At 43.6% G+C, this 26,543-nt stretch overlaps 1 protein-coding gene across 1 annotated transcript in view; it reads left to right on the top strand.

The window, feature by feature from the left end:
• Positions 1-1,203: 1,203 nt before the first annotated feature.
• The window catches only part of LOC307256898 (A disintegrin and metalloproteinase with thrombospondin motifs 2-like), a gene marked incomplete at its 3' end in the record, with an annotated part of 46,128 nt that continues 20,788 nt past the window's right edge, over positions 1,204-26,543 (top strand). Inside the window, exons 1-2 of the mRNA XM_080036014.1 lie at positions 1,204-1,493; positions 3,137-3,516. Coding sequence (XP_079892140.1) covers positions 1,406-1,493; positions 3,137-3,516 — 468 coding nt within the window. The 5' untranslated portion in view covers positions 1,204-1,405. The remainder of the gene's footprint in view (positions 1,494-3,136; positions 3,517-26,543) is intronic.

Raw genomic sequence — 26,543 nt, 5'->3', positions numbered from 1 at the left:
CAGGAGGTTGTCTGACATAGCAACTGTAACTGAGGGTAGGTGCCGGTGGAGCATAAAAACTCCATCTGAAATAACAACAAAAAGCTTCTAATAAATATGAACAGATCATTCATTTAGGCTATAAGATTAAAACGTGTCAGCTTTTTTAACCCTGTGTCATTGTTTTTCACATTGTGTTTATTTTAAGTTGCCTTGCTGTATCTATTCCAGATTGTGCAGCCAGCGTATGTAGCCTACGTTCTATTGCTCTGTGTTGCCTTGAAAGCCTCTAGGCTAAACAAGTAAACAATCAACACACACCAAAGACTATAAATCAAAGTCAGCTTTCTTGAAGTTGACATACTGCTAATTGGGACTCAACAGATTCACCTACATACCGGATTTAGGTTTTACGTCAAAGTTAGCTTTTTGTCAGTAGTTTTTCTTTTTTTTATATACTTGTTCCCTGTTATTTCTTGAAGTAGGCCTATTATTTTTTTTAAAAGTTAAGCAAAAACATTTCTAAAAATATAATTGGTTTTGTTCATACCTGTTGTTGCCTTATGCTGATCATCATTGTCTACAACAATATAGAATTAGTGGTCAAGAGGGTTGAATGATCTGCTAAATGAGGGCAGTGCAGGTTAAGGCTGGTAGGACTTGTCTTTTTTCCTGTCTGTAAATTGGACCCTTGGGCCCTGCAAAACACGAGTGCCTGTTCTCTAGTGAGCCACACGGGGCGCTGTTGTTCAGCCAACCCAGGACGCTTCTGATGGGATATCCAAAGTTTATACAAGGCGTGCAGCGTCTCAGGGACCGACGGAGGGGAGAGTCTACAGTAGCTTTTGATGCCAGAGAGTCAGTCCAAGTTTCAAAAGTCACTTTGGGGCGCGCCACACGCTGTAAGGTGTGATGAAGCAGATCCCTCGTTCATTCCACTGCATTTTCTTGTCGATGCGAGCTGTCAGCGGCCATGTCACTCAGCCCGCAGCGCTCTCACCTCACACAGCGCGGACACACACTGGAAGTATGTGCGGGCACCCGGTGCGTCCGTGTGTGTGTGTGCGCGCGCGTGTGAGAAGAGTCGGGGAGTTGTCAAAGCACTAAGTCAAAGAGCGGTGGAGCAAGCACAATGTGAGAGAGTGGAGTTGAGAGACATAGAGGAGGAGAGTTGAGTGAGAGTGTGTGAGAGAGAGAAAGAGAGAGAGAGAGAGTGAGAGAGAGAGAGAGAGAGACCTCAGCAGGGAGGAGGAGGAGAGAGAGAAGGGAGGAGAGCTCCGTCTCTCCCGGTGCACTTGGCAGTCTAGTTGCGGGCTGCTGTAGGCTTACTGTTGCTGTCGTGGCGTGGCTGGTCGCGCCAGGCGGGGAACTTCACCACACTGGAGCCCGGAGTCCCACTCTCTCACCTGCGCAGTTCGGAGCTGCCATGGGTCTCTCGCATGGATTTACTGTCCTAATTATTCTGCCGGCCTTTCTGCTGCACACCAGCGGCCTTTACATCGCCAGTAGCGTTGGTACGTACACAGTACAGTTAAACGTGTTCAGTTTTGATGTTGTTCTCCTTATCTGCTGATCTCTTATCAGCCAGGGCTGCACGGGGCTCTTCATGCGCTCACTCACTGGAAGTCTGGATCTAAACCTAGCCTATAGCTAGGTTTAGATCCAGACTTAGGGTTTCATTTTTGGCATGCATTTGCAGTTTAAGCAAACAACATTGTAGGAGGCATTTGCAACTTCTGTGCGTCCTGCTGTGGTGTGTGCCAGGTCTCTCCGGAGGTCCCTCACCGGTGCAAACACTTTGGTGTTCCGCTTTCTCCCATCTAAGGGATTACGTTATCTGGGGTGTGAAGGGGCATTAGATGCACCGGTATATTGTCGAATTTTTTGGGAAGTAGCCTGCTATTATCTGATTCGGCCGCTGTCGCATCTATCGATCCGTTACAAGACTGGAGTCGGATGTCAGCCTATTGCCTTATTGATCACACTATTATCAAATGGTTTTTAACATGGGAACTCAATACATATAAACACTGTGTGTTAGGTTTCAACCAGTCAGCAAACTTTATAAATTAAATATGAAATAATAATAGTAAAACCAAGTGCACCTGAGGACCAGGTATTTGACTCTGTATGGCATTGACACCATAGTGGCCCTGGCTCAGTATGTGTAGTGCGTCTGTGTATGTGGGTGCGGAGAGCATCTCTCAGGTCGCCTCTATAATGCACCTGTGTTGTTGTCACTGTCATACGTGAACAAGAGAAATGTTCCTTAATCCATTAAGAAAATGTCAGACGCATGACCTGCCTCTACATGTCAATTCAAAACGTTAATCGCAGTGCAGTAGCCTAATCAACATTTATTTATAACACGATATTGATGAGTGATTGATGATGATGGTGGGATATTGATTGCAAAATGGACTCTAATATGTATCATATTATTCATAAGCGCGTTATTAGAATTAATCTATTGCAGTTGTCGGGTCTTTTGTCTTCAAGTCGGTGTGGAGGTTATAGAGATATTTTTTTTCTCGGATCGAGCAGCATGACGGTGAGAAAGCCGCGTGAGAACGCCGCAATTAGCACCTGGATACTTGTACTGGCTTTCCTGTTGACGGTGGAAGGGCACAGAAGGTGTCAGGAGCGCAGCGCGCACTGCTGAGGCTGCCGTTTCCAAAAGGCGCACAGTGCCAAGCACCGGGGTCGCCTCTGGGTTCATGGGTGCGGCTGTGTGTGCGTGTGTGTGTGTGTGTGTGTGTGTGTGTGTGTGTGTGTGTGTGTGTGCGGTCGTGCGCGCGTGTTGCGCGTGCGTGTGTTTGTGTGTGAGTGTGAAAGGTTACTGCTTTCCCCCCTTTTATTACTTCTTGTGACGCAGAATAAGGAAACAATAATTCCATGGTTTGCTTGACATTTTTTTAAATTCCTTATTTTTCCTACCCCCTTTTTTCCATCACCCTCCACATGACTCCCCATTGTCTCCTCTGTTTTCTTCCATGACATCTCATCCTCTCCATCTCTTTTTTAACCTTAATCCCCCACCCCCACACACACTCTGCTCCCACACACAACACACACGTTTTTTCATATTTCCACATATTACTTGCCAAATAACAATCATTCCGGCTGTCTCCCCTACTCCCTCTTCTGTCCTGAGCAGACTCCCTGCAGCATGTCCTGGGGGAGTATGGACTGGTGAGGCCGATCAGTGTGGACGCAGAGGGCCGCTTCCTGTCGCGTGCCGTCTCAATGGGCCGTGTGGCAGGAGGGCAGCCCCGTAGGCGCCGGAGGAGGGAGGTAGGAGAAGGCCCCGGAGGAGAGGAGGACAGGCTCTACTACAACGTCACCATCTTCGGCCGGGAGTTCCACCTGCGCCTGCAGCACAATGCCAGGCTGGTGGCCCCCGGAGCCAAGATGGAGTGGCGTGATGACAGTGACAACACCCAGCACTCTGAGCCACTGCACGACCAATGCTTGTACGTGGGTGACATCGCAGACACGCCGGGAGCAACCGTGGCTATCAGCAACTGTGACGGACTGGTGAGTGGACAACCTTCTTTACTGTACCTAGATGCTGTAAAGTTTCCGTTGCCCTTTGACCCTGTTGCTGTCCCTGGTGAGGCTTCCCTGATAACCCCATAGCTCAGAGGTTCTCATGAGGTCAAAGATTTGACTTGAGTTAAGCTGCTGTACTCCGTCCTCTACCAGGCCTGCCATACGAAATGCCTGAGTCATGTTTTGGTCCCTTGTCCTATGCCCCTTTTAAGTTTACGGATTCATAAGGGAGTAGGGATTATGTAAGAATAAACTAATGTTTCACCATTTATTATCTTAGCTCCATGCTTTTAGAATCACATTTAACTGGCTTGTGCTGCTCTCTAGACAGAAGCACTGGACAAATGGCTGACACTGTAACAGCATTTGAATTGAAACTGCAAACATAGAATATGTCGGTTGCACAACAGTTGCTCAAAGAGCCTGAATTGTAGAGGCTTTTAATAGAGCTGACGATGAATAGAGGAAAAGGAAAGGAGACGGCAAACAGTTGGTGAATGGCTGTCGGCGAGAGAGAGAGAGAGAAAGAGAGAGAGAGAGAGAGAGAAAGAGAGAGAGAGAGAGAGAGAGAGGTGAGACACAGACGGTGCGAAGAAGACTGTGCACAGGAACTGCTGAGATGAGAGGATGCAGAGAGAGCAATGTGCAGGGGACGAGTGTGAGAGAGGGCTGCAGGGCAGAGGGGGGAAAGAAGGCGAGTAAATAGGAGTAAAATGGGCAAAGGATGTGTTGAGGGAATGATAAGATCGGGGGGAGGAGTTCCCCTCATTAGGAAAAGTGTTCATTAGTCAGCCAGATCAGCCCACCACTGGAGCTGAGTAGCAGCGACTGGATCCGTTTAGGGCTGAGGACACAGGGGACTGAGAGAGCAGGCAGGGAGCCAGGACAGCAAAAGGCCTGACATGCCCACTTAGCCTGACACCAGCACACTGCTGCCTGCATGCTCCAGCCCGTCAATGCAGGCCATATTGGCATTTCTAGTAGAGGTCACACTGTCAAAGGGAAGTTGGTAACAGAAAACAGAATAGCAGTTAGCATCACTCACTAGTTTGTTGGCTGGAGGAACTGCCAGGCATGCCAGGATTTTACAAGATGGGTTCTCATGTTTCAAGCTTTTATATAAAATAATATTTGCAGATCTATGTGAATATTGGAAAGGCTTTTGTTGTGATGAGACCCCTTTCTAGTCATGAATGACACATTTGCTTTGCGATATCATTTTGATGACGTTTTTAGCATGTCTTTTGTGGGGTAGTTTACTATGGCATTCGTTACCTCATGGTGCCTTCGTGTTGCCTTTTCCTAGAGAGTAACATTCCCAAATGACTCACTTCAACAAACTAAAATAGTAGTTTGTGTTATAGACTGGGCTGGAGCATGACTACTATGACTTTACTCTGAGGCTGTTTATTCATCATAAAGCTGCCTGTGCTGTTTTTTGAAGTTCCATGACAGGCCTTACACGGTGCTTTCTTTGTTGCACATCTATCATCTTAAATCTTGAATACTCCTCACATTGTCAATTGTTGCTTCAGGCTATTTTTGCACAAAATGTTTTCCATGTGTTCTATGTGTTCCACTTGCTTGTTGTTCATTTGTGAGTGAGGAATACACAGTGGCCTTGGGACACTTCTGATCGGTGAGCTTGACTGTCTCAGAAGGGAGACAACATGAATTTGTAAAACCATTGACATGACAGTTTAAACCCTGGGTCAGGCGCGATGCATAATGTATGTCCTAAATCGCAGCCTTTGCAATATTCTAATTGCACTATTTCAAATTGCAATTTCTTTTAAAAAGCCATTAATCCTTCAGCCCCTGACTATTTTAACTGCAATTAAATAAACGGTGCACCAAATCCACAGCTCGTATCTGCGTATCTGTTTAATCGAATAGGTGGTTTTACTAATGTGTCTCCATTTTGTTTGTATCATGCATACGCATGCGGATCCAAAACACATTTCCTGCCTCAAGGTCGGTCTGTGGTAGTAAGGCAGCAATATGCCAAAAGGCCAGGAAGAAGACTGCCAACTAGCATAATATTGATGTATACAATGCACATATACAATTAAATAATCCACTTTACTAATGTACACAATGGAGACATTGCTTTCAACACACTTTCCAGCCCTCAAGGATTTACACAATATGTTTTGATGAAAACTACTGAATGTAAACATAATTATTTTTTTATTTACAAGAAAACTGCACAGGGGCATCATTAAGTGTACCATGTAATATGAGACTATGAGCAATACTTCTCTCTTCATTACACTGTTTATCCACCAGAGCTCAGCAAGAAAACTTTGACCAAATAAAACCAGAAAGTATTTTTTTGTTGTTGCAAATATTCACTTTTTTGCTCAGCTCTGCTGAACTTTCAAACTGCCTTCAGTTAAATAAGGAATGTGTTCTCTGTCACCCATCACTTCAAAAGTATTTCTGATCAATCAAATCTTCAGGGCCACACAGAAGCAATGATCACAGCAACCGTAAACTATCCCAATGTACATATGGGCATGTTAGTGTTGTTTGACACATGTATGTATAATATGTAATATGTGTGTACATGTTGGAGTAAAACTATTTTGTGACAATGAAATAATCAAGCCGATTATTGACCAGTGCTGTAAAATTTTAAACGGAAGAAGAAAAATACTTTTTAATAATCACATTAGTCCTGCCCACTTGGATCTAATTTGTTTCTCCCCGCTCCTGAACAACTCATCATGTCATTAGTAATCAATTCTTAGCGCCTCCTCAGGCATGCCAAGTAATACAGCCAAGCTCCGTCAGGCTCTGAATACAAGCTCCCTCCTCAAATGTGCCCTGTGAAACATAGCGGCGCCATGTAGTTGCACTGCTGGGCCTACTTTTCTCAGCGACCCACACACCTTACAGCGTCTTCTGCCCTGAGTAGCCATTCACAGCCAAGAGTCTCTGGCTGGGGTGTGTGATGAAGGGAGACGGGGGCATACAGGGTTCAAACCAAAAATACTCAAAATAATAATAAAGGGACAGAGCAGGGGAAATGAAGAGGGCAAAGGGTATATATTTCAAGAAGTAGCACATGACCAGAATAAATAAGAGTGGAAGAGAGAGAGAGAGAGAGAGAGAGAGAGAGAGCACAGGGAAAAAAGGAAAAACATCATTGAATAGACAAATTACTTTCGGAGGGAATTGGATTTCAACAGAAGCTGTGATCAGCTGGTTAGTTCTCTGGATGCTTGAGAGGAGGCAGCACACTGTAAGAGATGGTGTGTGTGTGTGTGTGTGTGTGTGTGTGTGTGTGTGTGTGTGTGTGTGTGTGTGTGTGTGTGTGTGTGTGTGTGTGTGTGTGTGTGTGTGGGTCTGTGGGTGCTACTTGACCGGTGCAGTGCAAAATGAAATTAAACTGCAGCCGGGATTTTGTTTGTGTGTATGTATTTGTGTGTGCAGCATGAGGTCAGAATGGGGGACGGCTTGACCCAAACCAAATGAAAACGCATAAGCCCAGGAGGTTGCCATTTCATGTGCATGAATGTTGGTAAACACCGTTTCTGTGTATGTTACCTCTTTGTAAGTGAAAATTAGGGTTCAGTGTTTCCCCCGCGGGTTTGAAATAGTCACTTACTCAGAAAGACAAGACAAGTCATGGTTGGAAAATTGCACAGGTGGAAAAAATCAGACGAATGCCTGCTTAATTCTATTTAGGGGCTTTTGGCTGTGGCTCACTGGACACTTGAGTAGAACCGAGCCATTGTATGTATCATTAGTAATAACTGTGATTTTCATACCACTCCACCTAAGAATATATGCTGCATATTTGCGGATAATCATCAGAAAATGAGTCCTTGTACGATAAAGATCCTACAACAATACTAAATGGTGCGTGTGCATTTTTTAGGGCCGATGTTAAAGGTGTAATGCATGCATCAACAAGGAAGGGAAATATTTTGCATGCAGCCAATCTGGAAAGGTTTTTTATTCAGTTATTGATGTTGGAAGTGCAGGAAAATAGTTTTAGGCTATATCCTGTGCTAAATGAATGCAAAGGGATGGAGACTCACGTTTTAGATAAAGCTTCCTGTTAAACTGTATTTAAATTTCATATATATTTTTTATTGATTACGTAAAGAAAGTTCTGTCTTATTGACCTACCAAACTTTACTAACCATTTTCTGCATTAAAGGTTATGGAAGAAAAACCTGCACTATTAAAATGAGAGCCTTCCCTGCGTTAGGATCTATGTCAATTCCAAAACCGATACAATTTGGAGATGGTGGTTTTGTTTCAAAGGGCAGTTAAATCTGGTGCAAAATCACGACAAACACACATGGATCTCAATTCTTGAACCAAAATTCCTTGTGTGTGTGTGTGTGTGTGTGTGTGTGTGTGTGTGTGTGTGTGTGTGTGTGTGTGTGTGTGTGTGTGTGTGTGTGTGTGTGTGTGTGTGTGTGTGTGTGTGTGTGTGTGTGTGTGTGTGTGTGTGTGTGTGTGTGTGTGTGTGTGTGTGTGTGTGTGTGAACCTCTGGCCCTTCTTGTGGTCTTTCCTTTAGCCTCACCTACAGTATTTGCTCAGAGATGTGGAGGCTGTTAGCTGTGTTGGCTTGATTCTGTGCACACATGGGTGTGAGGTCAGGTGCATTCATGTGTGTGTGTCTTTTTGGGATCTTATGTGGAATGTTGAGTGTCAGAGTTCCTGCTTTTCCTCTTTTTTTTTGGAATAGACAGACACACTGATGGCAGATCCATTATTCTATTGTGAAATAAGAGGCCTAAATAAGTATTTTAATGGGGGACAAACTCTGAGGGCAATGCTGTCATTCTCTCAGCTGGGTGGCATTCGTTAACACTGTGATAGATTATTCATTTAAGTGCAACTTTTCGAGGCAATTTTGGTTTTGATGAATATTGGTAATCTTACTGTTTATAACTCCAGTTTAAACAGCGTACTAAGTAGGAGCACCGTTCTTCTTCACCCAGTCATTATTAACAAGGTGAGGCAGTGTTATCTTTTTTTGAGTAGCCAAAAGCACAGACAGAGACAGAGATTCTGTTGAGAGTGGTTAATAATACATGTGACCGATTCAAAACTTTGAATTCTCAGCATGCACCAATGTGACCCAGCAAAAAGAGAAAGTAGGAGTGAAATCCAAGCATCTTGAATAGATGATTTTCAGAATCATATATTGCTAAAATCATAGAATAATTAAGGTAAATCGAATAGGTATGGATATACAGAAGATACTATTAAGGTCTACAAGTCGCTAAGTCTTAAATATCCTCATTCTACTATAGTTTAAAAACAAGCCACGCACCGTTACAGATAGATGTAAAGCCACAGTATCATAGCCAAGCTGTTCTGTTTAAATATGAATAATCTTGATTCAAAAAATGTTGTCAGGTTGAGAGACAAATACTTTCCATGGTGTGGTGTTGCATAGATATCTATCACTAGTGTGAGGTGCCCAGTCTTTTGGGTCATGGCACCTGAGATACACGGAGCTCTGACAAATGGTAGGGCAGCATCAGGTTATCGTGGGAACACAGGATCACAAAGGTGTATGGAGAAGATAAGTGGGGTGAGCAGAATGGAAATGAGATCCAGCTGCTTGAGGAGTGATTCTTCATGTCTCATGTAACACTGTCATCTTGGAGTTTACTCCGGAAATCCAGGTCCATGCACACCTGGATGACAAGACACATGTTGCCACAGCTGAGATGTACATTGTACACCTTCACACCTATGCAATAAATACACGCATACCTTAAAGCTTGAACTGGAACCGTGTGCTCCAGAACACGTGAACACAGTATGGCCAGATGCTCAGACACATGGTAGGGGACAGACATCAGCCATAGTTCCACTGAGACATTTTCACTTCACTTCCCGGCTCAAACCTGTGCACACATCTTCTCTTATTGTCTCCACCCCTCGCTTCTCTCACTCTCTTTTCTCTCTCTCTCTCTCTCTCTCTCTCTCTCTCTCTCTGTCTCTGTCTCGTGTTCCTTGGCCAGCAGCGGTAGCAGCGAGCAGGAGAGCTCCCCTAATGATGGTATTAGAGTCAGGAAAATGACAGAGAAAGAGAACGAAAAAGAATGTGGCAGACAGCTTTTTGCTCCCCGACACCCACAGATTCAAAAAAAGAAAGAGACAGTGTTGCTTCAGAGAGCAGTCTTCGTCTGTTTTTAGCAGCAGCTCTGTTCCCAGGGGCTGAACAGACAAGTGGTGTTGAGGGTTCAGGGTATTGTCCCCTGTCTATGCAGTAAAATGTTTAGAGCCAAGAAGGGGAGATCTAGATCCAACTAGGACATATTCCACCTCATATTGTCTACAATGTAGGAATCATCATTTGCTGGCAGATAATTAGCCTTGATCCTTTGCAGGTGTTGCCCTTTGTGTGTTGTTATTATATGCTATACTTATGTGTGGCTGTGTGCTTCAGTCTGTTCTTGTGTGTTATGTGCAGCAGGAATGCTAGAAGGCGACAGTGTTATTTTGGTGCTTTCATTGAAAAGACTCAAACATCAACAGCAAGGAGAAATGCCAAAGCATTGGCAGGTGTTTTATTATTTGATTTTCTGTGGGTACATGTTCGGAGATAGCAATTTTTTGAAGGGACTATAATTAACTTTGGGATCTGTTGATTCTAGCGGCCTCTTTGGACAAAAGCCGTATTGTTCTTACAACATCAGCGCCTGCTGTCAGAAAGATCTTTGCTAGCACGTGCCATCCATTTGTTTAGGAAGCGAGTGAAAGAGAGATCACAGGATGCCTCCCGATTAAGTAATGTATTTATTTATATGTGACTAAGATTGATAATGGTAATATTATGATGGTGAAGCAAAGTAAACTTTGATTTAGTGCAGTGAAAGACAGGCTTTTCAGGTCCGGAAGTGTTAACATACTAAATTAATGTTATGATGTTGTGATTTTTATATGGTTAAAATAAGAACAGGTTGTGAAGGTAATTAACGTTACAAAGCTACACACACACACACACACACACACACACACACACACACACACACACACACACACACACTCTGCCAGCAGAGGGCTTAATCATGTGAGAGTGTGTTGACAGAGAGGCGGGCTAATCACAGCGATCGCCCCAGAACTATAACACTAAATGCCGGCGACATGGACACTTGCGCCAGCCATGCCCCTGGAATACACTCAGTCATTACCTCCGCATTAGGAGTCAATAGAGAAGGCTGCCCTGGGCTCAGCCAACTCATCCATCCATCCAGCCCGCCCCGCAGTAAAGCTCGGTCAGGCGTAGCAGCTCACTGGGCCCTACAGTGTGTTATTCTACCCCGGGTCACACGATAAGCAGCTCTCAACTGTAATCAGCTCAAATTGAAATGATGACATCAATTACAGCGTGGAGCACAGCTGTTATTGACCCTAGCCCTGGCTGGCTGTGGAGAGTATAGGCTGTGTGTTGAAAGAAAGAAAAGAAAAAAAAAAGACAGTGCAGGAACCATGTGGTTGGAGGGAGGGCCGGGTGTTGAGAGGGCCAGACTGCTGTGACATGGTATGAATAGAGAGACAGACAGAGAGAAACGCGTTGTCGGTATCTGATTGCAGGTTCCACCCTGTAGCGTAGCTCCACTCAAACACACAATTACTCAATCTAGAGCTATTATCAGACAGAGAGAGGAATACAGGAAGACGGGGAGAGAGAGAGAGAGAAATAGAGAGCAGGCCCATTTTGAGGAATACTATACAGAGCAAAGGAGTGCTTTTACCAGAGCTGTGATTACTGCCGCTCACTCAGTGCACTTAACCAGCCCCCTTGACTCTCTTTCCTCTCTCTCTCTGTCATTCAAAGAGTGCTTGCTCAGAGAACATGGCTGCTCTGAGTGGTAGAAATAACATGATTCATCCGAGAAAATAGAGCAGTGGAACCCCGATGATTATAGGGAAACACCTCCGTGATGTCATGGCAGGAGGTTGTTTTGATACTAAAATAGGCTCCAATACACTGGAATAGCTGCAGATGGAATATTGCCCAGTTTTTTTCGTGCTGTTTTCAGGTTTTTGCCATGTCACTGTGCTATTTCAGACTTGAAAGTGTTTATCAGTGCAATGACATGCACAGTGCATACCCATCAATCTAATATCGAAATAGGAAAACTTGATATTTTAGTTCACATACTGTATGTGCTGTTTGTTTTGCACTAAGAAGGTAGTTGAAGTGAAATTACACATGCTTTTTTTTGTCATTAATTAATCATTTCCAAATGTACTTTAGCGGTTCAGCATATTTGAAGTTGATGTACTGGCATGATTCTATGCAATTTTATCCACATGGTTGAATCCACTTACAGTAAGTCGCTGTGGATGAAAGCGTCAGCTAAGTAAATGTGATGTAATTAACTTCTCAGCCAGACATATTACTTATGTCATGCCATTTAAACAGATGGGCCACAAACGCACATAATGAAAATGACTCAATCCCAGTTGATATTTGGAGGCAGAAATGATTTTTTATCTTAGAGGTGCAGAATGCTAAGACGTATGAAAGGCAGGCTAGATGCCTTTGCATGTTGGGTCTAATATGTATGTGTTAATAATGGGGTCACCATGTTTTCCATCAAAATAATGGAAATGGAAAGCACTGACTTTAATGCAAACGTGCTGTGGCTCTCCTGTCATGTTTGCTATGTGCACAGTGGGTCAAAAGCTAACAAAATATAAAATGAATAGACAAAAAGCATTTCATGGTCACAATTTAAAATTAAGTCTGTCTCTTGCCAAGAGGGGAGTAGTGCAAATATTGGATAACAACATTATTCCACTGAGTCAATGGAATTCAAATAGGTAATACAATAGAAAACAGTCCAGGCCATGTTGTAAAATAAAAATTTCTTGTCTGTCGAACGGCCACAACTAGATCAACTGTCAGTCATTCAGTCAGTCAGTCAGTCAGTCAGTCAGTCCCAGAGGCCACAGGGGCGAGCAGGAAACTGATCAATGCTAGCCACATCAGCAGTTCTCTAGCTAACAGGCCCCAGCAGCCTCCCCACGTCCCTGCGTCTTAACAACCATTCTGCCTGCCTAGCCCATAGACAGTATGTAAGACTGACCTGGGCGCATGTCCCCTGTTGCCACACAGGGGGCTTGGTACTCTTAAAGGTGTGTGTGTGTGTGTGTGTGTGTGTGTGTGTGTGTGTGTGTGTGTGAGTGTGAGAGAGAGAGAGAGAGAGTTTGTGGGGGGTACGACAGTAACACAGCATGTAGGGAAGAAGGGCGCAGTGGAATCTTAATGTGCCCAAACCTGAACAAGAACCACAGCAGCAGCATCATAACTGTCACCACCTGCTCAGTGCTCAGTCAGAAGGGATGGGGGCCTGTTTATGATTAGCATGAAGAATTAGGCTGCTTTTTATTGTCTCTTCGTCTCAGCTAAGGTCACTTAAGTTAAGTTAAGTTAAGTTATCTTTATTTGTCAGTTGTACACGAGGCACATTGAAATTCGTCTTTTCGCATCTCCCCTCTCAAGTTACCACACTTCGGAGGGGGTCAGAGCGCAGGGTCAGCCGCAGTACAGCGCCCCTGGAGCAGTTTGGGGTTAAGTGTCTTGCTCAAGGACACAATGGTAGAGATGGTGGGCACCGTAGACGCAATACCAGCCTCTGCTAGTTTTACAACTAACACCCTCCTGTCCGGTGCCGGGGATCGAACCAGCGACCTCATGGTTACTGGTCGGCCACCTTTTCCTCTAGGCCAGTGGTGTCAAACATACGGCCCGCGGGCCGGATGCGGCCCGCGAGATGATTTAATCCGGCCCGCGACTTGTAGAGCACACATTCATGAGCATTTCAAAAAAAAAAGTAAGTCTCTAGCCCATTCCTGTGAGGAGATATGAATTTTTAAAGAAATAACCAAAATGCTCACTCCAGCCGCTAGGGGGCAGCCTAAATAAAAAAAAAGCACATTTTAGCAACGTGGGAAATGGTAAATGGCAATCTTGCTTCACCGCTATTAATGTTTCCTCCAGTGCTTTATGGCAAAGTAAAAACCTAAAAAATAAATAAAACAATTTTTATTTTTAGTGCTGAACAATTAATGTACTAGCAAGCGCGACGTGTCCGCGGCTCTGCACGTGCGAAACGAGCAGGAGCATGCTAGTGTAGGCCTACAAGATTTATTTCCTAATTTTCCATGCTGCTTTATTTTTATGTTTTAAATTGGGAAAAACGAATTCCAAAACAACCAATAACCTCTGTATTTAAAAATAAATCAAAACAGTAGAAGTTGCACTTTTATTAAATTTTATTTTGTACTGTCTGCATGTTTGCACAAAATGTGTCCCTGTACATATAGTAAACAAAATTGGACAACTGTAACGTCAGTGCCTGTTGTATTTGTGTATTCAAATAAACAGTTGTTTATTTCATTAGTGCATATTGGCATCTTTGAGCAAAATACCCCCCAAATTTTTGCTGCGGCGCTACGCGCCGCACCTCCTATTCCCATGGCCAGCAGCAACCTTTACTAAGACATTTCCTGGGGGGTACAGAGATCCCTTGTGATCCGTGATAATGTAGGTTACAAATGTAGACTGAGTGATAAAGCATATTACTGAAAAACAAAGCTAGAGATTTGGAGTTGATGTACGTTATTTTGCCATTATTGTACTGGTCCGGCCCACTTGAGATCAGAGAGGCTGTATGTGGCCCTCGAACCAAAATGAGTTTGACACCCCTGCTCTAGGCCATCCTACCACCCACTTGCCTGCTTCCAGAAGCTAGTACAGTCCTCTGACTGGATATGGTATGTTTGTCAGAGGCTTCTACTGCATGTATACATACTTAAACCCCCTACACTTCTTCTGTGTTTATATTCATTTATGGAAAACAGCCTGTCTGTCTGCATGCCTGTCTGTCTTTATACAGTGTATTGTTGAAAAGTATTTTGCTTGGTACTTGGTGCGGCAGTCAGCTAAGCGGCAAGAATCGCACCTCAGAAACAGAAACTCACACCCTCCTCATTGTACTAAGGCTGGCTGTTTCTGTTTTCTGCGATAGAAAAATAATCACTTTTTCCCTCCCGCTGTATGATGTTTGGGGGTGGGGGGGAGGGGGTTCAGTGATTGAGGACCTCGGGAATTGTTAGCGTAGCAGCATATGTAATATATTATATAATAATATATTACATTCTAATAACTGACTCTGTGGGGGCTGGAGTGAAGCAGCAGAAACAAAGAAACACACATCTAGCGCTTTGATCACTGTGACTGATCGTCTGCCAGTGTGTACAAGGAGAGATACTGCCTTACAATTATATAATCTGTTTGCCAAGATGTAATGGACACTTTGAGATGACCTTGCCCATGTAGCTCTGCATGAGGTTCAGTTACTGTATAGCTAGGATCACAGGGTGTACCGGATTTATCCTCCAAATCAGGGCCAGGCCAAAGCACCTTGTCATCACTTAGGGGAGAACGGGGTAATTTGTCACACGGGTTGGTTGTCACAATCGTTATATCTCGGAACCAGAAGGCGCCGTCTGTGAAATTTTGGTATGTAAATATCCAGAATTGGGATCAGAGGTCACCTACATAGTCTTCCTTGGAGTTAGACTGCTGAATTTGAGGTGAGACGACTGTTTGTGTTTTTCATGTCAAATTGAAAATATTTAGCTCCTCAGTATTTTTCTTCTAGGCTTTTACACAATGGGTTTATAACAAAACACTTGTTACCCATACAACGTGTGAAGGGTAAACTATAGTTTAGCTTGTGGTTAGCAAGCTAATTAGTTGTCAGATGGTTGTTGGCCTTGATGCTAGCAAGAAATTCAAGTTGGGGTTGGTCGTCACATTTTTTGGGGGGTTGGTTGTCACATGTTATCTCAAGGCTGCAGCCAGAAAAGGAACCCAATAACGAAATAAATTGTCAAGCTGTATCCTCACTGACACCCCAGAGAAGGAAAGAATAGAGCAGGAAAAGGCAGCTAGCATGCAAAAGAAAAAAGGGCAACAAAATCAAAACAACCCAGTGCATCCCAAACTAGACTAGCTGCCAAGGCTACAGTAAGTTACGTAGGCCTATTTGTCAACTTGACAATGCAATTAAACTTTCAAATTTAGTTCTACTTTCTTGCCTTCTTTTTAAGATTATTCCCATTAAGATAACATTGTGACAAACAACCCCATAGTGTTTGACAACCGACCCCTTGATGGGGTTGGTTGTCACAATGTGTAAGGGTGTCTTTGATGATTAATTTCTTCTTTATTACAATAAGATAGAAAAAGTGAGGGTACACATTTCAAGCCAACACCTTAAGCTTCAATTTAATGTAGGAATGACTACTGAAAGATGTTTAGGTGATAAGCAATTCTCACTAGAGTAAAAAGTGTGCCTACTTACCCCGTTCTCCCCTACAACAGCATGGCGATATACTGTAGTTAGAGCTTGGCAAATATTCATCCCTTCAGTGTTTTAATATCCGTTAATAAATAAGTGTTGCCACTATATGGGTTACCTGTGTTCAAAAACCCCAGTCAGATTTCTATCCCTTTATGATGTCATAAGGGGAGAAGTCACATCTCTTCATTGACAACCATCCCCCTTACCTCCACGTGTGATATGCAAACTCCCAGATACCCCAGTCAGAGACCAATCAGAGCAGACCGTGGTTTATGGAGGTTTGGGCTTAAAGAGACAGGCTCCCAAACAGAGCGTTGAAAAGAGGAGATTCAGCAATGGCCCTGTGAGACATATTAAGGGTTTTATGTACACCACAGCATGAAAACAGCTTCTAGCAGAAACTCAAATTATAATTTTCGAACCTGAAAATTTGCACAATATGTCACCTTTTAAGATTACCCTTGGAAGTTCAGAACCTAAAATTGATCTTTAATTGTGTTACTCTAAAACAATAGCATGCAGTGTGTTCAGCTCACTCCAACCCTGCTGTTTGCTACAGTTGCAATGTAGCTTCTCAACTGTGTAATGAAGTTTTTAAGTTTCTTTTTTAGGCCATTTTCTATGATCATATAGCGGTTATATGGTTTATTTTGCCCAGGCCTTGCAAGAATCAGATTCACACTCATATTGCCTGTGCTCTGTTGAAGTGTCCTTGAGCAAAGGTCCTTATAATAGCGCCGAGCTGCTGCATGTATCCAGCCCTGACCTCTGGCCTCCCTAGAAGGAAAAACAGCGATCAATGGAGATGCATGTTAATAGTAAGCTGTTTCCCCACTGCACGGTATTCTGTATCCGTGTGAGGGCCGTTTGATGCCTTCTATGTTAGAAGTGCACACAGCGAAATAGCACAAGTTAAATGATAAAATAGTTCTACTGTCAAGCTATGTTCAGTTATGTTTATGGGCATAGACATAATTGTGCATCTTGTAACTGCTCCCCCCCGCCCCACACACACACACACACACACACACACACATACCCAGCTCCTCTTACAGTCAATGATTGACAGCATCACTTGAATACAAAAGGGGCATGATCTTTTCTCATAAGCTAATCCTTTGACTCTCTTTTTCACACACGCAGACACAGACATGCTGGGGATAAGGGACTATTGTCTGGTTGTGCTCTATCTCCACAGTTCATTTATAATCCTCTTTCTCCTTTTCGGTACCGTCTCCCCACATCTATCCACTCACACACACACACACACACACACACACACACACACACACACACACACACACACACACACACACACACACACACACACACACACACTGTAGTCTCCAGCTCTGTCCCAAGGCTGGGATCCACCACACGAGTCCCTAGTGCGGCTAAATCAGGGAGACGGGCAACATGGTAATTGTGAGGGGATTGCTGTATGGGAAGCAGGCTAGATGAGGAATGAGATACAATTGAAATGAGACACACTGGAGAGGAGAGACTAATGGAGGGATAGAACAGGCGGGGATGGTTTCTTTCCCCCCCCTTGCTTTGTGCTTCTCCTCTCCTCTCCTCTTGGTACCAGTGTGTATGCTCACAGGGCGGGTGTGTCTGCTGCTGACTCTGATGCCATGTGACAGGACCCTCCTCTCTGTCCTTTTTGCTGGTGTGTGTGACAGCATGAAGCCTCCATCCACCTACTGCTCTTTTACCATCTCTTCATTCTCACTCGCTGGTTGTGGGGGGGGGGGAGAATAATTTTGGACAATGTGTCCTTCCACTCTCATACTGTCTTTGTCCCGTTTGCATGCTGTGTGTACAGATGATTGCACCCTCTTCTGTGTCAACTTTAGACGTTTTATTTTTTAATATTCAACTGACCATGAAACATTTAATATGTGGCCAACACCAAACATGGCAATACAATAAATAAAGAAGCTGTCCAATTGAATCCCCTATGATTTGAGTCATTTGAACATGACAGGAGACCTTTCAATCTGATCTCAATGGACTTACATTTAGTGTGCCACATTAAATTGAACTCATTTGGAAAGTCTGATTACCTAATATTTTGGTTAACAACCCACATTTCTTTTGAGAGCCGGTTGACCTCCCGGTTAGCGCCTGTGAAGCTGTGCTGGCATGTTTCCAACAGCCACTCTGTGCAGACTGAATCTCTATCTGGTCAAGGAATTTCTCAGTTCAGGGCCAGGTATAGCTGAAACATGGGTTTGACAATGTACTTTATTGAAATGACAGTCAAATCCCATGTCTGCCTATATTTGTGAAGGATGTTCTGACTTGGTTCTAAGTAAGAGGTGATGGCTTGAACCAGGATTTTGTACAACAGAAGACTATCGCACGTTTCATTGCAGAGGTTTTTGACAACGTTATTGGTCACTGGCCGTGTTTCTCTGTAACTACATGTTTACTCAGCATTAATTAAGTCTTCAAATGTTCTGTCAATCTCTCGTGTCGAGTGTCGTGCCTGACGGAGGCAGAGAAAAGTGCTGAGATTAAGGTGATGATTTGGGCGGAAACCCTTTGCGTCTGATCCTCTCTTTTTTTGCCATTTCTCCTTCCTCCACCACCCATCCATCTTTATCTCTCTTTTGCCCTCTTCCCACTCCCTCCCTCTCTCTCCCTCTCTCCCTCCCTCCCTCTTTCTCCTTCTCTGCCTCCCTCCCTCACAGTGCGTAGAGGTCATAGCCCCAGCTGAGCCACAAGCTGTTGTTGCCCTACACTGACTACTCTACCTGCTAATATGACCACCGAGCCCAGTTTATCAAGTTACACTCAAGCTCTGCAGTTTCATGTTCTTTTTTTCCACCCCAACTTTAGCAGCTCTCTGCTCACATTTCAAACTGCTCGTTGCCGCTTGCCGCTGTGTGCCACAATCTTCACTGAACGTAAAAGCGCTCATGAACTGACTATAAATGTTATAGGATTGGTGATAAACCATAGTAAAATTGGACAAGTGTTTATATAAAAATGTCAGGGGTATTCATTTTCACTGAATAAAAGTGACTGACCCCTTTTTAACACGCCTTTCGATTTCCAAAGATGACAGGCGGGATGTTTGTTTATTGAGAATGTTTGTTTATTCTCATTTCTTCTGGACTGCTGCTGGACATTGCTGCTGTCTCTCTGTGAGGCAGCTGCTCCTGGAGCTCATCTCTCAGTGTCTAGGGGAGGGAGGGGGTGGGAGAGGCGTGCGTTGGGGGGGGGGTAATTTGGTTAGGGGAGGTAACTATGAGATATGGAGGAGCGGAAGGCAGGCTTTTTGACACAGCCACTCGCTGCTGCTGTGCTGTGATGTATAATGGCAATACGAGTGAGCTCGTAGAGAATGGCCCGCGCGAAGATGCCCCCTATAACACACACACACACACACACACACACACACACACACACACACACGCGCACACACACACACACGCACACGCACGCACACATAGCAAATTGCACACCAATTCAAATTCAACAAATGGGTTTTCCTTATACCGTACAAACTACGAAGCACAAACCCTTCTGTGTTGTCAGGTCTAAGGCATCCCTGAGATCCCGGCAAACATATCACATGAAAGGGAGAAATGTGGAAGAGGTCTCTCTCTCTCTGAAATTGCATAGAATCCTTTTCCATGAGGAGCTCAAGTCATTTCTGCACTCTTTCAGAATATGATAGTTTAAGTGGCTTTTGCCCAAGCCCTAGCCAGCAGTGCACCGCTCAAAGCAGAAGCGAATGGGGGCTGATTTCCTCCCAGACAAAGTGATTTTATAAAACTGTGGCTGTTGACTCTGCTTCCAGGCCCCAGTAATTGGGGGCAAGAGAGGAGCATGGTGTTTCCCCTTTAGATGAAATCTCTGGTTTAGCTCAGACAGGGTGTGAATTACAGTGTCTACTGTATCCTTCAGATCAGGAGGAGAGCACATGTGGGTGTGTGTGTGTGTGTGTGTGTGTGTGTGTAGTAGAACATTTCTGAGAGTGTTTATGGGTATGCAAGCACATATTTATTTGTTTGAAAGTGGTGGGATTTCCCCGCTGATTGGATTTTATGTTTCTTGTGGTGACTTTTCTCTGAAGACAGTGTAAAAATGCCTTCTTCTTTTTTACAGTATGTGTGTGTGGAAGCATGTGTACATGATTGCATGATGCTGTAGACGGGAGGACAGGCTTGTTTGCAGATCTGGTATTAGAGATTTATGTTTTCAACGCCTTTGGATCTGATGTTGGAACAGACAGTCTGATGTTGACAGTGTTTTAATTGGCAACCATAAATGTATGCAATGAAACATAGACCGCTATATGTATTCACACACTCACACAAGCCCAGACTAGTAGCCTATATTTTAATGGCAGGATGATATTTTACACATGGAGTATTAATAAAAACTAAAATGAATAAAATAAAAAGTATTGTGTCATTATGCACTTTGGACAAACAACATACCGCAAAACTGGACATTGACAAAGTCCCCCCATTTCCTCAAGGAGAACGGGCAATGCAGTATATGTTTCTGATCATATTTTAGCAATGTGTAAATAAAAATGTACTATAATAAAATATCAGGACCAATACATATGCAAATCATCATTGGTTGTAGTTTATAGACAGTTTGAAATAACGTCCTGGTGGATTTCACCTTTAATTTCACACAGGCTAGGAATAGGATGTGTAATAGTGGGGGAAGGGTTTCACACATCACCTCATAGTTGTGTTCACAACGCCTCCATCAAACGGTAGAATACTTGAAGGTAGGCATTAGGGCTGTCAAATTAACGCGTTCATTTCGATGAATTAATCACAGAAAAATTAACGCGATTAAAAAAATGTACGCAGATTAATCGCACTTCTATATTGCCCTTTGACCCGGTGCAAAAGAGGTGAGGCGATAGCGGAGCTGCACCTGTAGCTTGCTGACACGGCCCGCACGGGATTAAAGAGTAAAGAAAGAAGCATAGAGAGGGACGTTGTATGGGAAGCTCCGGGCAAATAAGCATGAAGGTAGGAATACGTCTTGTGTTATTCTCCGCAGTGTCTGTGCATTATTGATTTAGTGGGTGCCTAATTAACAATAGGTTCAAAACAGTATCTCTCAATCTTCCTCTGTGTCTCACTTTTGTTTGCTAGCTGCGATCGTCTCCTTCAAACGGACACCCGCCCTCTCTCACTCTTCCAAGCATATGCCTGTCTTTTTTCCTCCTTTGTGTGTGTGTGTGTGTGTGTGTGTGTGTGTGTGTGTGTGTGTGTGTGTGTGTGTGTGTGTGTGTGTGTGTGTGTGTGTGTGTGTGTGTGTGTGTGTGTGTGTGTGTGTGTGTGTGTGTGTCAATATTTTTGGCTATGAGAAGGACGGTGAATGAGTCGGCATAGGCTATGCGCACCGCACCTGTGGCAGTGCAGCGCTGTCTGTTGTGGGAGATAGACAGTCATTTAGCCTGCTTGTTTTTTTGTGTTTTTTTCTCGGCGCTAGTAGTTCCTAAATGTATTTAATATAATAACCTGGCTGAGAGGAGGAGACAGAAGTTACGAGAGAGAGAGAGAGAGAGAGAGAGAGAGAGAGAGAGAGAGAGATGAACGGTAGCCTTTACAGTTGTTTATAAACAGGCATAAAAGTGTCATATAAGTATGCGATTAATTTAGATTAATTAATCACAAAGCCTGTAATTAATTAGATACATTTTTTTAATCGCTGGACAGCCCTAGTAGGCATACATTGAAGTGTATGCATTTGGTCTCTCAACACACACACACACACACACACACACACACACACACAGCTCTAAAACACAAAGAAAGACTTCATACAAATGTAATTCTCACTTGCAGGAATGCATATCAATTTAGAATTGTGATGTGGGTAATTTGTGTGCATGTATGATGTGCATATGTGCTTGAAATATGTGTATGTTGGTAGTTTACAAGGGTGCAAAGATGAAAAAAAGAGAAATCTGGCTTTTCACTACACACACACACACACACACACACACACACACACACACACACACACACACCTCTCCAGGCGAGAGAGGGAAGCTTGGAGCATGCCTGGGAATATTCTTTCTCAATTTGTGTGTCGGTGCTGTGGATACGCGGCTGCTGGCGGAGGCCCTCCTTTGTCATGGAAACACCAATTTTTAATCTTGGGTCCTTAAACCAATGGATTCCAGCCTCTCACATCTCCTAACTCACAGACTAATGCATGCACCCCGGTATAAGTGATGCAAGTGAAATGTCTCTTAGATCAGGCACGTACAGGTTCTATTGAGACCTGAGCTTTGCAAAGACAAGCTGAGGTGCAAATGATCAACCAACATTACATGTGTCTGTCTTAGTATTGGGGCGAAGCAATTCTGATAACTGTTAAAACAAAGTGACAACTGAGACTTGGAAATGAATAATACTTCAATCACAGCATATGAAAAGGAAAAGGAAAAGGTGACTGTGGAAAGATAAAAAAAATCACGCAATGTTCTTTTAATTAGTTTTCTGTTTTTAATAGACCTATAGGTACAATCTCAGTTCATTATCAACATTAATTAAGCAGTTACTTTTTGAATGTATACAAATGGATCCTTATTTGTGGGGATTTTTACCATGTTGATGTTGCCGTGGACCAACTAGACTTTGGCCACGCCCATTTTCTACATTTTCACAGACAGCTCAGACGGTATCCCTGGCTACCACTGGTAACCTTGGTGATACCGGTGAAGATATGCTGCAGTCAGTGGGCGTTGCCAGGGCGTGATATGAAAGCATAGCTGAAGCTGTGTGTGTGTGTGTGTGTGTGTGTGTGTGTGTGTGTGTGAGATCCAGCCTTTGCCGGAGTCTTCATTTTGACGTATCCTTTGATGACGGCATTGGCATTCGAGAAGTCACACACACACACACACACACACACACACACACACACACACACACACACACACACACACACACACACACACACACACACACACACACACACACACACACAGAAGAGGGGAAGGAGGAGAGAGATCGAGGGAAAGATGTAAAATATGAAACAGGAGCGTCTAAGTTCAGGTACACTCTTGCATAAACATCCATTAATTAATTGTGGAATCCAGCAGCTCGTAAGGGACCAGGATGTTAAGTGTTCTTCATACTTTATATACTTCTACCGCTTAAACTGTAGTGTGTTCATCTCTCTCCCCGTGGGCTGTAAGGCCACAGCACAGGGACTTCTCTTACATTCTGTGATTTATGGCCGAATAATTGTGCCTCATCAACAGTATTGTAAAGTGTATCTCCTCAGCAACACAGCCACACCTCCTCAGCATGGTCACTACTTCTATATTTGTTTGGCTATTAGGACTAGATAATAGGCTAATCGATAAGGAAATTAGCATATGGAGCTTAAGTCCAAACTAAATGCAACTTTGAATTGCTGTTCTCCTTGGGTCATTATAAACTCAATTAGTTTCTAAGTTTTTAGGCGTATTTGGTAAGAAAATATTGAACCTAGCAGCATTTTTTTTTCCTATTATGCACAATTGTTCTTTAAAATCTACCCTGTTTGTCTTTCACTATGTGAGTTCTATACTGATGACTTTTGAGTTTAAAGAACAATATGCACAAATGGAAGTGAATTGAACTAACAACTTTCTTCATTTTCTACTTTGTGCTAATCCTACACACTCCTGGCTTTTAATGCGTGTAATCCCTCCCCATGTTATCCCAGGGTACTGTAGAAGGAATAGTGCAGCTGAGTGGAGGGCTAAAGCTAACAGCTTCCCAGAGAGGGTTGAGAGGGAGGCCAGTGATGTTCACTCGTCTGTCCAAACACGCACACTGTCTGTCTTCCACCAGAGACAGACTCCCCTTGGCCTGGACAGCCTTCATCAACACATTAGCAATATGCTGCGGCCAGCATTTCCGACTTACTACAACAACACACAGACGCTATCCAGGGACAGGCAAAAGTGGGGAGGAGGTGTTAAGAACATAGTCACTGGCTACAGACAATATGGAGATGACTTTCTAGTTCCATTCTGTCTTTGCTTTGCCTGGTCTTCAACCTCACTTTCTACCAGTTTCTATCATGGTTCCCTGCTGCCTTCACTGCTGCTCCTCTCCTCTCCTGAAAAAAGAGAGAGGTCATTTGCTAGATTCCCCCCAGGTTCTTCATAATCAAATATTTGACCTAATGAAGGGATTTAATTACTGGTTGCCCAGCACTGGGGGGTGTCAGATTACTGCTCCCCTTTTCATTTTCCCTGCAATTTATCACTATCCTGACAGCGAGAGGGTGTGTACGCGTGTGCAACTCTGTGTGCATGCGCCTGTGAAAACAGTCTTAGAAGGAGTGAGTGTAGACCTGTGTACAAATGTATAGTTAGTTGGCCACCTGAGACTGTGATGGCAAAATGGCTTGTTGGAAATGGCATCTAAACTATGCTAATGCTCAGAGCTTTGCAGCACAAGTGCGGCCATACTTAACATTCTTTCTGTGAAGTGTCCTAAAAAAACATGATCACGATCATAACTATGTTTGCTATTCGATTGAGAGGTCCAGAAAAACCTCTGACTTCTTCATTTCAATGCACAGAGGAGTTGCTATGCATACGAATGTGAGAAAAAGCAAGACAAAGTCTGTCTTTTATGTGTGCACATGTTTTAAAGAGAAAGCGAGCATGTACAGTACACGTGTATGCATACTGTGCTTCCATGCATGCCTGTTTGTGGGACATCAGTGGGTGTGTGGTACAGAGTGGTGGCCCTACCAAGCGTTAACTGAACAGCAGAAGGGTTATGTGAGTGTCCAGACCATTTAGATTTAAGTATGAATTAATAACCAGACAGGATCACAGCACTGGAAGAAGGGCAGGAAGCTGAGGGGGCGAGACACAGGAGAACAACAACACAGAGAGGACTGAGGGCTGGAGATGACTCCTCAAGCCATTCCATCTTCACTGTTAACCTGCAGCTTGAGTGCTCTTCATACAAGCATACAGTGTATTTATATAGTTAAGGTGGGATATTAGACATTGGAACCTCACAAGCAGTTGCACTATGCAGTTTCTTCTAGATCACTGGTTGGTTTGAATTAACCAACTTTTTTTTTTGTCTTGGCGGCCATTGCTTAACATGCGGCATGTGTCACCTAACACAGCTGACACCATCCTTTCTTTAACTGCCATTTACTATGGAGAATGACTAATTCTTCATATTTACTGGGTTATACTACAGACAAACATTCTTGAGTCATAAAGTCTATGATACTGACAGACAAGTGCAGGCTGGAAGATAACTCTGGGTCTGCGTGTGCAAGTGCTACAGTCGGGGACGTTCAGAGACCGTTTTGTCTGACTGTGTCTTATATACTTTCAGTAGGTTTTAACTATAGAGAGATTTTTTCTTCAAATAGGATGTTTAGGGCAAATAGGGCATTTACCTGTATCTTGGGTGAACAATGATTCCATCCAAAATGATCCATCTATCAGTGCTCATCAACATTGTGTTTCCTTGTGTCAGTTTAGATTTCTAAACGTTCCATGTTTCTCTTACTGAATAACCTACACTGTATTTATTTTAGGCCAACACCTTTTAAGAAAAAAAAAATTCCATGGTGCTTATGATCAGATGTCTTACTGGTGTAGTTCAGGTCAGGTATGTTTAATTAAATACCTTATACCAATTTTCAATTTGAAATAATGTAAACTTTGGGAGTAAGTTGAGTCCTTAGCCATAACAGTATATGCAGACATAATGAGGCAAATTGAGTGGAAGGATGGTTTGTAGATCTAGTTATGCTCCATTTCTTCACAACACGCAACCATGTTTTCCCACTGTAGCCCTAGCTGTCCCAGTCCCTATAGCCCCAGTATCCACATCAAGCCCCTCAGGCCTGATTCTGTTGTGCCTTTCCCATATCTGACCCAGTGAGGGGTTAAATAAGTGTAAAGAGATTTGAGGGAATGTGGCAGTTTTCCCAGTCAAGCCACATTCCCATTCCCAGGCCTGTCCAACAATTTTTAGGCTAATTCCAGCTAACGAGGGAAGTCATGTTGGATAGATGCAAACATGGAGACAACTCTGTGTGTGTGTGTGTGTGACATACATGGCTGGCATCACTAAACTTGTAAAACCACACTGACCTACTGACCCCTTGTGTTTTCATTGCAACCAGGAGGGGTTAAACATTCCATGGTACTGATGTTGCATTACATTTCCTGGAACTCATGGTGTTGTGGTTACGCGTGTGACACTTGCTTCGAAAGGTTGCCGTTCTTAATCGGCGCTTTTCATCTGCGGCCCCGTGTAACCCGTTGAAAATCCACCGTGTGAATGTGGAATTGAAAATAGCTTTGTTTCCGCTTGTGTTCTCCGTGTCTAAAGAGATGTGTCTTTTCACAGAGGGCCAGTTTCATTTGAGAAGTCTGTCCTCTTGTAATCTTACAGCTCACACAAATATCAATAGCGTGATACCACTTTACCTTCATTGACACATCTTGAGGCCTCTCCTCCACACGGATTCTACAAGATTATAGGTGATAGATGGTGTGATGCTTTTCAAAAGGGCGACTGCTCTGACAGATGTATTTTGCTGTGCACACTTGTGTGCCCTTCTCTCTAGTGTCTTGCCTGCTGTGCGGAGCAGCTATGGCTTGCTATTCACTGGGTGGC

The sequence above is a fragment of the Ammodytes marinus genome, assembly GCF_949987685.1.
Source record: "Ammodytes marinus genome assembly, chromosome: 10".
NCBI lineage: Eukaryota > Metazoa > Chordata > Actinopteri > Uranoscopiformes > Ammodytidae > Ammodytes > Ammodytes marinus.
The sequence above is the reverse complement of the archived record's forward strand: the minus strand, read 5'-3'. Positions and strand labels throughout refer to the sequence as shown.